Raw genomic sequence first — 14,487 nt, forward strand, 5'->3', positions numbered from 1 at the left:
ATCTTATAGTGACACAAGTTTTGTGCAAGTTGATTAAATTCAAATCATAAATGAAGCTGCTATTATTGTACAAGGTCAAAATAGCTAATTCTGGCCCTAACAGGGGACATAACTCTGGAACCCATAAAGGAATCTGGCCAGTTCATGAAAGGAACCAAGATCTTATGGTGATACAAATTTTGTGCAAGTTTGGTTAAAATCATATCATAAATGAAACTGCTATTGTGCAAACAAGGTCAAAATAGCTATTTCTGGCCCTTTCATGGCCCATAACTCTGGAACCCATTATAGGATCTGGCCGGTTCAAAAAAGGAACAGACATCTTATGGTGACACAAGTTTTGTGCAAGTTTGATTAAATTCATATCATAAATGAAGCTGCAGACAAGGTCAAACAGCTAATTCTGGGATCTGGCCAGTTCAAGAAAGGAACCTAGATCTTTTGGTGATACAAGTTGTTTGCAAGTTTGCTTTAAATAAAATCATAAATGAAACCACTATCGTGCAGACAAGAAATTGTTGACGGACAGACGCACAGACTGACGACGGGTGATCACAAAAGCTCACCTTGTCACTATTAGACAGATGAGCTAAAAAGCAAAGTGATTGCAGAATCGACTATTTTGAGGTACTCCCTTAATTAATTAACTTATTAACAAAGACTTTATAGTTCTTTGTTTTTAAGAAGCAAACACCTGCTATAAAGTAAAACCAAAAGATTCCAGAAGAAGAAAGAACTGGACAAAAAAAGAACATAATAATAGTTCAAATTTTAGTCATAAATGTTCTTGAAATGCAGTTTTCACCTAGTTTTGCACCTAGGAGAAAGTACAGTCTTAAGATTTTTTATGAAACACACCCCAGGTTAGCAAATAAAAAGGGCAAAGGTCACATAATTTATTTTACCATGGCAATTCCTCTGACCCTTCAATAATTGTTTGTTCTTCACCTGCTTCAGGTTGGAAGTGTCTTGCCTCCACCACTGTCCACAGATAAAAAAGGTATGCAGATATTACAAAACATGTTTTATATTTAGTTTTTTTTAATCCAGGTAATTGGCATGATACATTTAAGACAAATCTTCAAGATATATGTAACTGATGAATTCACAGATAACATCTGATAAAACATGCAATTAAATACAATGGCACATACTGGTAACAAGTAAATGTACGCATACAGTAGCAATAAAGCGATGATAAATAAATATAACAACGTCACCAAACATGCTGTAAATGGTAGTCAGAAACATTTCAAATTTGATGGTCCTCTTACTTACTCATATACTATCCAGATCATATGGTGAATTCAATATTAAATTGTAAAAAGATGCCAGGATCTCATCCAGGTGTTGTTTCTGGTATTGAGTGGGTACTGGGGACAATCAGTGACCTTCCAAAATCCATTACACAGCATACCCACACAAGATAACGTACTAAGGAAGGTTTCAAACCTACAGCAGAATGGGAAAAGTAATCGTGAAGTTAGCCACTCCTTTAAGATGGTAAAAATCATGTATGTATGTAGTAATTAACTTTCAGTCTTAGAAAAAATAATTTGAAGCTTAATTTCAAGGCAAGAAAAATCCTTTGTATCAGCTAACCATTCATAGTAACCAAAAATCCTTAAAAAGTCCTGTTATTCTTAACAACAACTTTTAACTTCACCTGAGAGAGAGACAGGAGAACCTACTCTTGTTTAATGTAGCACCATTTATTCTGGTACTATACAAATAATACTAAACTAAGATATCATGTACCACTTGCCTATTTCTCACTTATAAATATATGATAAAAATATTTTTAATTTCAAAGTTCCAAAATTTTACATGTGGAATCTCCTATGATGACATATCTATATAAGATATTTTAATCATTCCAGTTCTAAAACTGTCATTAAATAAGGTTTTTTTTGCAACGTTGCACTGACACAATTATTGGTTATATGGCGACTTTACAGCTTTTGCTGGTGGAGGAAGTTCCCTTCATGCATTATTTCATCTCAGGCAGCCATCTGGGTAGAACCATATAGAATCTGGGTTCACCGACCTACCCTAAGCCAGTTGGATGGCTTCTCACATGAAGAATTCAACACCCCGAGTAAGGCTTTAACCAACATTGGCGAGGGGCATAATTCGAAAGCGGTTACCTTAATCACTCCGCCACGGAAGCCCCTTAGATACCTAAGAATGTTTCATAACATAACATACATGTACTTTGTGTATTGACTGGTTTTGAAAAACGTTTGAAGACATTTTCTGAAAAGCTGTATTAGGTGAATAAACAAGTTTACATATTGTTCTTATTTTATCTTCATCTTATCCACAAAGCAACAAGGAGTAAACAGGTCTTTTTAATAAATGATTCAAATAAGCACTTATATAAATGCATATATAAATTATATATATTGCACAATAAAACATAACAAAAATATATATATTATAGCAACATGTACCGTACCAACATCTGTATAAATGTTTTGCCAAAACATAACTTCTCCCTCATAAATAACAGTATCAATAATGAAACAGCCTGTATGTCTAACTGGAACATGATCTTACAATATTCAAGAAATGCATGTTCATGAGTTCATGCAAAGTCATGAGATTGATCCCAGGGCCAGGTTTATGTTCTCCATGACTATTTGATAAAAGACATTGTGTCTGTAATCATTCATCCTCCAACCTCTGATTTATGGGAAGCAGTTGACAGTTCTTAAGAACAGGCTTGTATGATATAAAATACAGGAAACTGATTAGGTTAACATAAACTGAATACCATTGAAAAATGTAGCTAAATCCAAAACAAACCAAAAAAACCCCCAAAAATTCCAACTTTTACACGCAAGCTTAAAATCACATTTGAGGAGATCTAATCTTTTCCAGTAAAAATATTACAGACATAAATTCCTATTCCAAGTCATGCAAGTCAGCTGCATCTCGCACTTCACCACAACACCACAAAAATTTGACATACAATATAGTCAAAACCTAAGCCAAAGACCACCTCCAAATAAAGATCACCTTTTAGAACCTGCTTGATATAAAGGCCAACTTTTAAAAATCGGCTTATAAAGGAAACTATTTTCTCCTCCTGTTAAACCAAAAATACTGTAAATAATTAGGACTGGGACGATTACTCGGTTAATCGGATCCGATTCGATTACTAGGTGAAATCAGTTTCAATATTGCAAAACCGCTAATCGCTCTCAAATAATAAACACCACAAATTATACATTTCTTTGACCAGCACATAAACCCGCAGAATATTTCCTCTAAAACATATCAACTGTAACATAATCAATAGTCTCAGATTTGCTTGTCGTGATATAACTAAAATAAAATATACCAAAATATGACATCAATTATCACACTGCTTCCAAACGATAAAGTCCGTAAGCTTCTAATGAAGTCAGCTGCTGGAAGTATCTTTATACGATCGTCAGGAAAGAAAACAGCATTTCAAATATGGCAACCGATTAACCCGTTCGATTCCATTTCATACAAATGATTAACTGGTTTCAAAATTTTAAAATTGTCCCAGCCCTATAAATAATTGAGATTTTCTTTCCCAAGGATGGTCAATATTTAAAGTTTTACTGTGTATCCAAACTTCTAGAACAATGTTAACTAGGTAACAAAAACAATGATAGTACAATGTAATGTAATATGAACAAGTGAGTATACAAAGGTCATCACATTAGAGGCAATCACAATAATTTTAACATGATATGTACAAATAAAAGGCAATGCTGATCTCAGAATAATACAGTAAAACTCGATCCTACAGTCAGACATGTGAGTAAAGACCCCCTGTGATACAGGCACCAAATGCCTTCAAGGATCACCATTTCAAGTGTTACAGTCTTTTAACCCCTTACCCTGCTAAATTTCTATAATGAACTCGTCTATTTTTCAGTTTGGAAACTACCATTACCTGTTAAAAGGGATGCTTACCTAAAAAATACGAACCGAATGGCAAACAGTGCAGATCTTGATCAAACTGCATGCATGTGCAGGCTGATCATGATCTACACTGGCTGCAAAGGCAGAATAAATCGTGTCCAGCATGTAAAGGGTTAAGCAAATAAAAATACACACGAATAAAGACAACTGTTTTACTGTCTCGTGTATGGTCATTAAACGCTATTTCTATTTGTCAGCAGGAAAAACAGTGACTGAATATATTCTTGGCAGGATTCATTTATAAAAAGGAAGAAATAAGAGCATTTGCCATGAAGTAAAGATATATAGATATTTTGAGGTACATCTTGATACATAAAAATCATCGTCCCTTTAAAAAAGCGAAAGATTTCAATACAAAAATAAGAATGGAACATGCACATACATGTAGTATGTGAACATTTCCATAAAAGACTTAACAAATGTAACTGTGTAAAGGATATGTATATTTTCTTACAGAGTTAAACACTGATCAAATAGGATTAGCAATCTGCTCAAGTTATCCAGTATCTAGAAGGACCTAGATATTGTTCAACTCGATAAAAATAATTCGATTATTTTCTATTTTACTATGACTTTCTGTCTCCAAGCAAACCATTTTCATCACTAATATCTTTCAAGCCTGTACACAATTCAATATCTTCCAAGAAGTATGAACATTTCAATTTTCTTCCAAGCAATGTAACAATTTCCTCATTTCCAAGGAATGTTAACATTTCCATTACTTTCCAAGAAAACTTAACATTTCCCTATCTTCCAAACAATGTAAATATTTGTACTATCTTCAAGGCAAGATACACATTTCCATCATTTTTCCAACCAATGTAAACCCTCCTATCATTTTTCAAGGAATGTAAACATTTCCATTATTTCCCACAAAGTGTAAACATTTCCATCATTTTCCAAGCAATGTACTAGGCAATTTCCATTATCTTAAAGCAATATGTACTTGTACATTTTCAAATCAGTGCCAACATTTTCATCATTTTCCAAATACTGTAAATATTTCCACTTTACTGTGACTATCAGTCATCAAGTTACGCAAACATTTCCATTATCCCCTGATCATCAAAGTACCGAGATGTAAAAATTTCCATCATCCCAGCATCACACACTATATCCAATATAAACAGATCAAGTATCACATTAAAACATATGTGTGATCCACTGATCACCTGATTTCTGGTAGTGACTTTATCCCTATAATGATAAGTTTTCCATCTTTGAGTCCGGCTAACAGGTGACTGTTTCCGTTAGTTAAGGCAAGGCTATGTATAGGAACAATCAGCGGTATGGAAGTCAACTGCTTCAAACTGAAAGTAAGAAGTAAAAAATTCTTGGTAACAAGCTGTTTTTCTCTCTTAATATGCATGTAAACAAGTTAAAGAACTGCATGATTAAACATTTTAAATTACTCATCTCTGTTGTCCATTGGGTTGGCAAGATCCTGTCCTACACAGACAGCATTTAAAACCATTATGATCTTACCCAATAAGTTAATTTACATGAACAGACTCAATCAAACTGAGTCTGCTATTATTATTCTTGGTTGCATTCTTTGCTTCCAAAAGAATCTTTTTATAGATTTCATTTACAACTTCTTGATAAACTTACCCAAAAATTTCATATACAACCACATTTCCATCAACATCTCCTGTTATCAAATTGTCTCCCTTAATGATTATGTGACCAAGATGACTCTGAACTTCCTGTGTACAAATGCGCTTTCCATTCAGAGAGTACAAATGAAGAGAGGTAACAACCTGAAAGAAGAGATATGCAAATCATGGAGCTAGAAAAAGATGCGTGGCAAGACAACATAAAGGTTGTAGGCTACTAAATTTGATTTTATTTCGTTGGGTACAGATCCGTACCTCTAGACAAGCCTGTTAGAGGTTTTCTAGGGGTACGGACCTCCTTTTTCTAGATATGTAGGGTAATATATATCTTAAATTTTGTTGAAAAAAAAACAAAAATAAGATTTAACCAGTGTTCACTTAAAACTTCAATCTAAATGGTTTACAGATACCAGAGTTCACCCTATTGTTTACCTTCTCTCTCAAGACCTAAATAACCGAGGAACTCCAAATGAATACACTGTTCCGTGCTGATAAGTTTGTTGTAAAATAAACTGTTGGTAACAGATAAATGCGTGCTTGTAACCCTTTAATGAATTCTATTTGAAATTCAGCAGAAAAAATAAATTAAGCATAATAATATGCACCTATTTATTTTGTTATTTATTTGTGAAAACGTCCCTTGTATCTCGTAACGGCTACCAATTGTGTGGAAAACATAAATACCCTATGGGTTAATTATCATTAAATATATTTTTTCCCAAAAACGATTTTTTTTTTTTTTAGTCTTTATATCTTTTTTTTCTGCCAATTCAAATCATCATGATTTATTCGGTGTTCCTCGGTTATTTAAGTTTCGAAAGAAAATGTAACAAATCGGGTGAACATTGTTATCAGTAAACCATTTAGATCCAAGTTTAAGGTGAATTCTGATGAATTCTTATTTGTTATTTCATTTTCAACAAAATTTGAAATGTAAATGACCCTTAATCTCTAGAAAGTTGGAGGTCCATACCCCTAGAAAACCCCCAACAGGCTTGTCTAGAGGTACAGATCTGTACCCCTAGAATCAGGTTCTAGAGGTATGGATCCATACCCCTAGACACTTCCTTTAATAAACACTAAGTTTTTACTATTCTTTTAATTTATTTGTGAAGAAAGCTTATCACAGTAAAGTTTGTTTGAATCATTCTTGAGTTAGGCTCTCTCAGGACAACCTATACTGTTGTTAAACAAGACCTCAAGGCTTCAAAAGCCACAACCTCTCTGTCAAGCAGCCTTCAGTGGCATCATTTAACAAGGGCACAAAACTGCATGGTTTTGACTGTAACAACAACCGCTTCTTTTGAACATAATTTGTGGAAATCTAATTTTAAAGACAATAGGAATGGAAAATGTTCTTATATGTTGGGATTTAACTACATAAATTGACAACAATGAAATCTATGATAAGTAGTCCCCAACATAAGTTAACCATTTCGCAGTTATACTTTAAATATTAGATCATACATCTACTTTAACGTGTAACAGTTATAACTTACCTTAGGATCAATGGGTAAAGTTTCATGACAATATATGACAATTTGTCCCATATCATCCACTGTGAGTATTGGAATATTGAGATTGTACCCTGGTGTCTGGGAAGGCCTCAGTGTCCTCATGTAGTGTCCTTTCCTTACAGTGTGTATCATAACTGTGCCATCCTGTAGTATATATATATATATATATATATATATGTGCATTTTTAAAAGAAATCTCAGCATTTCAATGGAAAAAGATTTAAGATACAGAAAAGAAAAAAAAAACAGTACTGAACATAACATACACTTACATCCACACTGAACTCACTTACATCCACTCTGAACTCCACTCTGAACTCACTTACATCCACACTGAACTCACTTACATCCACACTGAACTCACCTACATCCACACTGAACTCACTTGCATCCACACTGAACTCAGTTACATCTGCACTGAACTCACATCCACTCTGAACTCACTTACATCCACACAGAACTCACTTACATCCACACTGAACTCACTTACATCCACACTGAACCCACTTGCATCCACTCTGACCTCACTTACATCCACACTGAACTCACTTGCATCCACTCTGAACTCACTTACATACACTCTGAACTCACATCCACACAGAACTCACTTACATCCACACAGAACTCACTTACATCCACACTGAACTCACTTACATCCACTCTGAACTCACTTACATCCACACAGAACTCACTTACATCCACACTGAACTCACATCCACACAGAACTCACTTCCATCCACTCTGAACTCACTTACATCCACACAGAACTCACATCCACACTGAACTCACTTACATCCACACTGAACTCGAATATGCTTACTTTGCTTGCGGATAATTCTATAATTAGCTCAAATAAACTTAAGATGACTAAAATCTACTTTAATATTCAGCTCAACATATAAAAAATAATCATTTATTCCTTGTAGAAACTGCTGAATGAACTTTAAATCTGAAACAAGCTTACCTTACCTTGAGAAAAGAAGAATCAAACTCAACAACCTTTTTAGCAGAAACTGACAAATTTCACTCACACAAGCTTACTTTACTTGCAGAAACTGCCATATCCTTTCGACGGCCAGGCGCTATACGTGTAGAACAGCCATAACGTAATAGAGCGTTTCGAAATTTTGTGTTCCAAAAAGCCATGCTCTATACACGGAACACGACCGTTGCATAATAAAACGGTCGGAAAATTGGCTATCCATATATCCATAACGTAAAAATGCGTAAAACCTTAAAATATACCGTAACGATACGAAAAAAATGTTGTTTTCATATACTGTGGTCTTTTTATTGCACGTCTTTACATCAATAAATTACGTTATAGCCTTTTTATAACAAACAGATTTCAACAAAACGTACCATAATGGTTGAAGTGCTATAAAAGTAAAGATACGTTCATATCCGCTATGGTTGACAGTTGAATACAAACATGAATTTTAAAAAAAATTCATGTATTACGTAAATTTAACGAAAAATACTGTTACAGTAATGGCTTTCCTCAAAAGCATGTAATAATATTAACTAGAAAATAACACACACAAAATGTTGAGTCTTGTTGCTAGAACACAAAAAGTTCGTGTTGCGTACGCTGTGGACTTTCTAAAGTACACTTGAACATCAATAGATTATGTTGCAGCGTTTTACAAGTATTACACATCGATTAAACTAGCATTGTCTCTGCTGGAATAAGATACGTACTTGTGCAGTTCCTTCAATACTGGCAGAAAATACTGGCCCGACTATTTGAAGGACTCTTAAACACTAAAGAAAAAGGACGACAATTTTAAAAGCCTAAAACGAGGGGAATTCCTTACAAGACAGACAAAAGACTCGTGGCGACGGTATGGAAAGACAAGAAGGCGGTCTACAACCTAAATACATACTACGACCCAATCACCAATCTTCGCTCAGACACAGTCATTCGCAAACAGACAAACGAGGAGGGGAAATGGGAATGCCCGGAAGTGCCATGTCCGAAGGCAATCGTAAACTTCAACAAGTTTATGGGAGGTGTCGATAGGCATGACCATTTGAGAAGTAGTTTCTCGTTACAAAGAAGCAGTACAAGCTGGTGGACGTATTTTGCCTGGTTTGGTATAGACATGGCTTTAATCAACAGCTACTTGCTCTACAAGACTGCCCACTCAAAGATAACTCACAAGAAGTTTCAGCTGAAGGTAACATTTTCACTATTCTGTGAAGTTTCAGATTGAGGTTAAAATAATATCTTTCTTGCATCCTTTTTGTTCAGATAAATTGAGCTTACTTTTAAAACGTAATACATAAAACATCGACATGTACCTGTACATGTATTTCTATTGATATTAAGGATGTACGAGCATTTTTTTCAGGATATCCGCCATTTTGAAAAATGTTTCTTCGAATATTGCTTTCTAACAAAAGTTTTGCCAAAAATTAATGCTAAATAATTAAAATATGGCTAATAATGTACCATTTAACCAAATATATTACGCTTTTTGCCAAAAAAAAAATTTTCACCCTTATTTTTGGCTGGCATTTGCCTAAAATTGACGTAAGATTTACAATGGGGTAGGGGTAGGTAATTTCAAATATCTATTAAAGTAGATCAGGTTTGGTTTTGATATTTTTCTGACTGATACATATAATGTTAAGCTATAAATAAAATAAAAATTTTCAACATAGCACTTTATATTATCCAGAAAATATAAATTAAAACAAAAAGAACAAAATATATCAAAATTCACCACTTTTTAACAGTTTTTTCTTAATAAATCTCTTAGATGCACGGTGACCCCAACTTTTTTTCTTTCCATTCTGAAGCATTTTTGTGTGTCAATAATGCTGCAAAATATTTTGAAAATCTTAACGTCAGAATTTTTTTTGTAGATCTAAATACGTTTTTTCCATTGAAAATAAAGTGTGTGGGGTAATTATGTCAACATGTAAACATTAAAGAGACTTGTTAGTGACACTTATGCTTATATAATACTGACATCACCATTATATTCATATTAACCAGTAAGACCCGAAATCCCTATAAGATTAAGTAGGATATTATATGTTTTATAAAGTACCAACATTTTTTCAATTTTACAAAATTTCAGAAATGCGTAAACAGTGGGTGACGAGTTCGGTGACCTATGTTTTTTCTGCTCTTGTTTGTCTTAGAAACTAATGTTCTTCAAGTTCACAGGGTATGAAAAAATTCTTAACGTTAGAAAAAATTCGCTCGTACATCCTTAAGCAATAAAGTCTTTTTTCATGAGCAACAGTAAAAGAGTCATGCTTACAAATTTATTTATATTATCCTACATGTACCTAAATGTTGAAATAGGTTGCTGAACAGCTTATTGGAGGGTATTCTGATCACTTACGCCTGGCAAGTCAAATGGATCTAGTATCCCTGTCAGAAACTTCAGTCTCAAATCACCAGTCGGTGTCCTTCAGGGGTCGTCCTAGAACGGGTCGATACTCCAGCAAGATGAAATTCAAGACAGAAACAGGTCGATCACGTGAAACTTTGTATGGATGTTCACAATGCAATGTCAACTTGCACAAGTAATTAACACCTTCATTCCTTGTCTAAATTTTTGTAAGAAAACATTTTGTTTTAACTTTGTTTCAATATGTAATACAAATATGTATAAATGTATAAATAAATAATCAGTATTATCGACGCCCTCAAAGAAAAAGGGATTCAATTCGCCAGATGAATAAAGGTAACATCGAAACAAAAACTGATTATGACCCCTATTTATGCACAGTATGAAACACATAAATTATATTACGACATACCGCATCATAGTAAAGGCTCGTTGTCATAACTGTTTCGGTAACATAACATTATTCAGCATCAAAGATAATAAACTATTGCAAAGAATAATGACATATTTGCAAACAAATACCATACTCTTTTCATGCCTCTTAATTCTACTTAAACACGTTTAAACATTTTAGATGATGAAAGGAAATCTGGCACGAAACGTAGACTGATTCCTGCGAGAAAAGGTTTGTACATATCGACACAACAAACATTTGAATATATTAGGAATGATTGAGTGAGTGATTGACTGATAGATAGTATTTTTATTATATCAAAGCGACCGGTTGACCAACACGTTCCCTGGCTGTCTAACTCCTGGCAACTTATCACTTGAAACAGAGATGGATGTCAAAATCGTCATAAGGAGCCGGACCTTCAGGAGTTCGAACCAGAGTCCATAGGTACACTAGCCCATGGCTCTACCGATAGAGCTTACCGGGCAGGTCAATATGTAAAGACAGAAATAATGTAACGAGGTAATATTTTTATTATCAGGCTTAACGAACATAGTACTCTTTTTGTTTTTGAATAAAGCCGGAATAACCAAAGAATATGTCTGTTTCTTAATTAACTTTATTCAGCAGACCTTACTGGAAGCCCGCCAAGGAAATCGCCGCGGAAGAAAACCCCGACCCGAGTTTACATTGTACATGTAACATGGGACCAATGTCGGACTATGTATGCGCATATATTCGTTGAGACATTTTAAGGTGTCAAAACTGCAAAACGGAATTTAAATGATGCCCAAACTATCCAGCAATGACATTTATAAACATGTGTTTCAAACTGCTCGATAGTGAAACCAGAAGAAACACTGAATGCAGAAATGCAGTACATCACGTTGCTTTTATATTGGAAGGCTTGGATTGTCTGTCAGTTTTAAGTATACTTTATTGTGTCATTTACCATGTGAAGAAAATATCTTTATTTTATTTTCGTAATTATACTTATGCATGCAAGTATTCAATCTGATAGATGATGCTATTTAATCCGTATAATATCAATCTTATGATCTTGTAATGCTATCTGTAATATGTTCTATTTATGTGTAAGTCAGATCGTTTTTATAATTATTATGGTAGAAAAAGTTACATTACTGTATTCATCCTATGGTATTCGTATCCTATGTATTCGAGTGTAAATTGACTTGACGAAACGTATTCAAAGATTGGAAAGGCAAAATATTCACAACGGTCTATGTTGTTGGAACAACGCTCAACACTGCTTAGGCTAGCTTTTATAGTTGTTTATGCAAAACTATCCAGTGAGAGTAAATGCGTAAAAGTGTTGAAATATATTGCCTCCACTTGAACCTCTTGTTAGACAACCAAAGCGTACCATTGCCTAGGATTAGTTTAGCTTTTATTGAAATTTTCTTTTTGTGTGGGCATTCACAGCGTACTTAGCCGTTGTTTCTGTATCATGCTACTGCAACTTGTATCAAGTATCTAAGCATTTGTTGTTTTCCTTGTAAATCAAATTACTGATGCTAGTAACGGAGACCATAACATATGAAAATGCAGAAAACGCACTTTTCCACTACTGTGACATTTTTATTAAAGCTAAATTATTAGGACAAAAACGTAAGCCATAGTGTAAAGAACCGTAACAGATCGTATTTAGTAAAAAGTTCACAGAGTTTTGATCCGTTATTATTTGAAATCAATAATTATCGAATTTCACGGATATAGTTTGACTAATCAAAGTTTTGTTCTCTGAATCTAATATTTTCAGATTTCGACTTATGCAGGAAATTGTAAAACCTATTTAAGTTATACTGGAAAGTCAAACGATTCGCATTTGAAATGAGTGCCATTTTTGTTATTAATTGATTTTTTTATGATGAATTGATTTTATTACGTTATTTTATGTACATGTAACCGATCTGATAACTCCATATCATATCATAATAAAAAAGAAATTAAGCAAATATTTTTGGAGTTATTTCTTTCAAACTCGTAATGTTATTAATATAACTACATGTCAAAGTGAGCACAATCCTTGTAGAAAATATTAAAAACGGTGGCCTTTCTACGCTAATACGGCATGGTTTTCACGGAGCACATTTTTCTTACCGTTTAATTACGTTGTAGACGTGCTATGTGTATAGCCACTGGTTTTTCAGAGATCGATTTTTCCATACGTTTTACTACGTTAGTACCGTCGAAAGGATATCAAGCTCAATAAGCTTCCCTTACTTGCAGAAACTGTCCAATCCAGCCTGACAAGCTTAACTTCCTTGCAGAAACTGCAAAGTCTAGCTAAACAAGCTTAGCTTACTTGCAAAAATTGCCAAATCCAGCTCAACAAGCTTACCTTACTGGCAGAAACTGCCATATCAAGCTCAGACGAGATATGTACTGCAGTCACTTCATTATCATGACCATACAAGGTTTGTAGAGGTTTGTTTGAGAGATTTACACACACTCCTCCCTGAAATAACACAGTTTGAATTTCAATTAAGGCATATATAAACAGCTACACATTATTTACTATTATATTATCGAGTGGTCCTGAGGGGAAACCGTTTTCAAAGTTCCAGCCCGTGACCTTGGCCTTTGACCTCATGACCCTAAAATCACAGCAGTCATCTACTTCATAAGCCAAAGTTACCAAGTTTGAAGGTTCAGAGTCAAGTGGATCTCATGTTAATGGATGGAAACCGTTTTCAATACTCAGGACCCTTTGACCAACTGATCCCTCTTACTCATGCTACCAAGTTTGAAGGTTCTGGGTCAATTAGTTCTCAAATTATTGGACAGAAACTGTGCTCTACTGAAAGACGGAATGACTGACACCATCGTCAGTTGCAAAGCAAACTACCCCAGCTTCTTCAAAGGGGGGCATAATTAAAGCATTTAACAGTATAAGACACTACCTGGAATTATAAAACAATATATACCTGCTGCTGAACTTGCCAAATCATACAAGTTGTGTCCCTTGATCCAGTAATAAGATGGCTGCCACAGTAGTCTAAGGCTAAACATGTGACAATATCTAAAATACAGGAACAATTTATATACATGAATATACTGCTGCTTTACCTCAATATAAAACTAGGAAATTAAACAACTGAAATTTGATGATGGCGCCACTTCTGCTTAAATTATTAGTTAGATTTTTGCATAATTATCAATTTGTATTTCCATAAATAAATTACACAAAATGAATTCATAAATAAATCAATCTAAATTTAGTTCTGTGAGAAAAGTAAAAAGAACTAGCACAAACTGACAACTATTTAAAATATGGCTTATCCTATAACCCTGACATCATGAGTATAGGTAAAAAGTTTTAAAATCACATTCCAAAATGGAGTCTACATTTCATCTAAATATGACACACCTGTAAACATATAATGTTCAATATCTCAGTACCTATATGCCTGCATATATGGTTGATCCTACGTCCTTTGCCAATATGGTAAACCTGTAAACTATTGTCCCAGTGACCACCACTGATCAACAGCTTGGAATCGTGGGTAACAACAAACAACTTGGCACTCACTTCAATTCCTGGGGCAAACGGACTGTTGAACTTCTTCCTAGTTCTGAAACAGACATAGAACAGTTCAGCAACAATG

The 14,487-nt window shown here is 34.3% G+C and overlaps 1 protein-coding gene across 1 annotated transcript in view; it reads right to left on the minus strand.

Annotated features, from left to right (window-relative positions):
• Window positions 1–1,023: 1,023 nt before the first annotated feature.
• LOC123539393 (neurobeachin-like protein 1) overlaps window positions 1,024–14,487 on the minus strand; it is a 104,847-nt gene continuing 91,383 nt past the window's right edge. Inside the window, exons 50-55 of the mRNA XM_053530566.1 lie at window positions 14,282–14,454; window positions 13,807–13,901; window positions 13,221–13,337; window positions 7,079–7,240; window positions 5,575–5,723; window positions 1,024–5,273 (exon numbers count right to left, since the gene is read on the minus strand). Of these exons, the coding sequence (XP_053386541.1) occupies window positions 5,132–5,273; window positions 5,575–5,723; window positions 7,079–7,240; window positions 13,221–13,337; window positions 13,807–13,901; window positions 14,282–14,454 (838 nt within the window). The 3' untranslated portion in view covers window positions 1,024–5,131. The remainder of the gene's footprint in view (window positions 5,274–5,574; window positions 5,724–7,078; window positions 7,241–13,220; window positions 13,338–13,806; window positions 13,902–14,281; window positions 14,455–14,487) is intronic.

Source organism: Mercenaria mercenaria, chromosome 18 (genome assembly GCF_021730395.1).
Source record: "Mercenaria mercenaria strain notata chromosome 18, MADL_Memer_1, whole genome shotgun sequence".
NCBI classification, from domain to species: domain Eukaryota; kingdom Metazoa; phylum Mollusca; class Bivalvia; order Venerida; family Veneridae; genus Mercenaria; species Mercenaria mercenaria.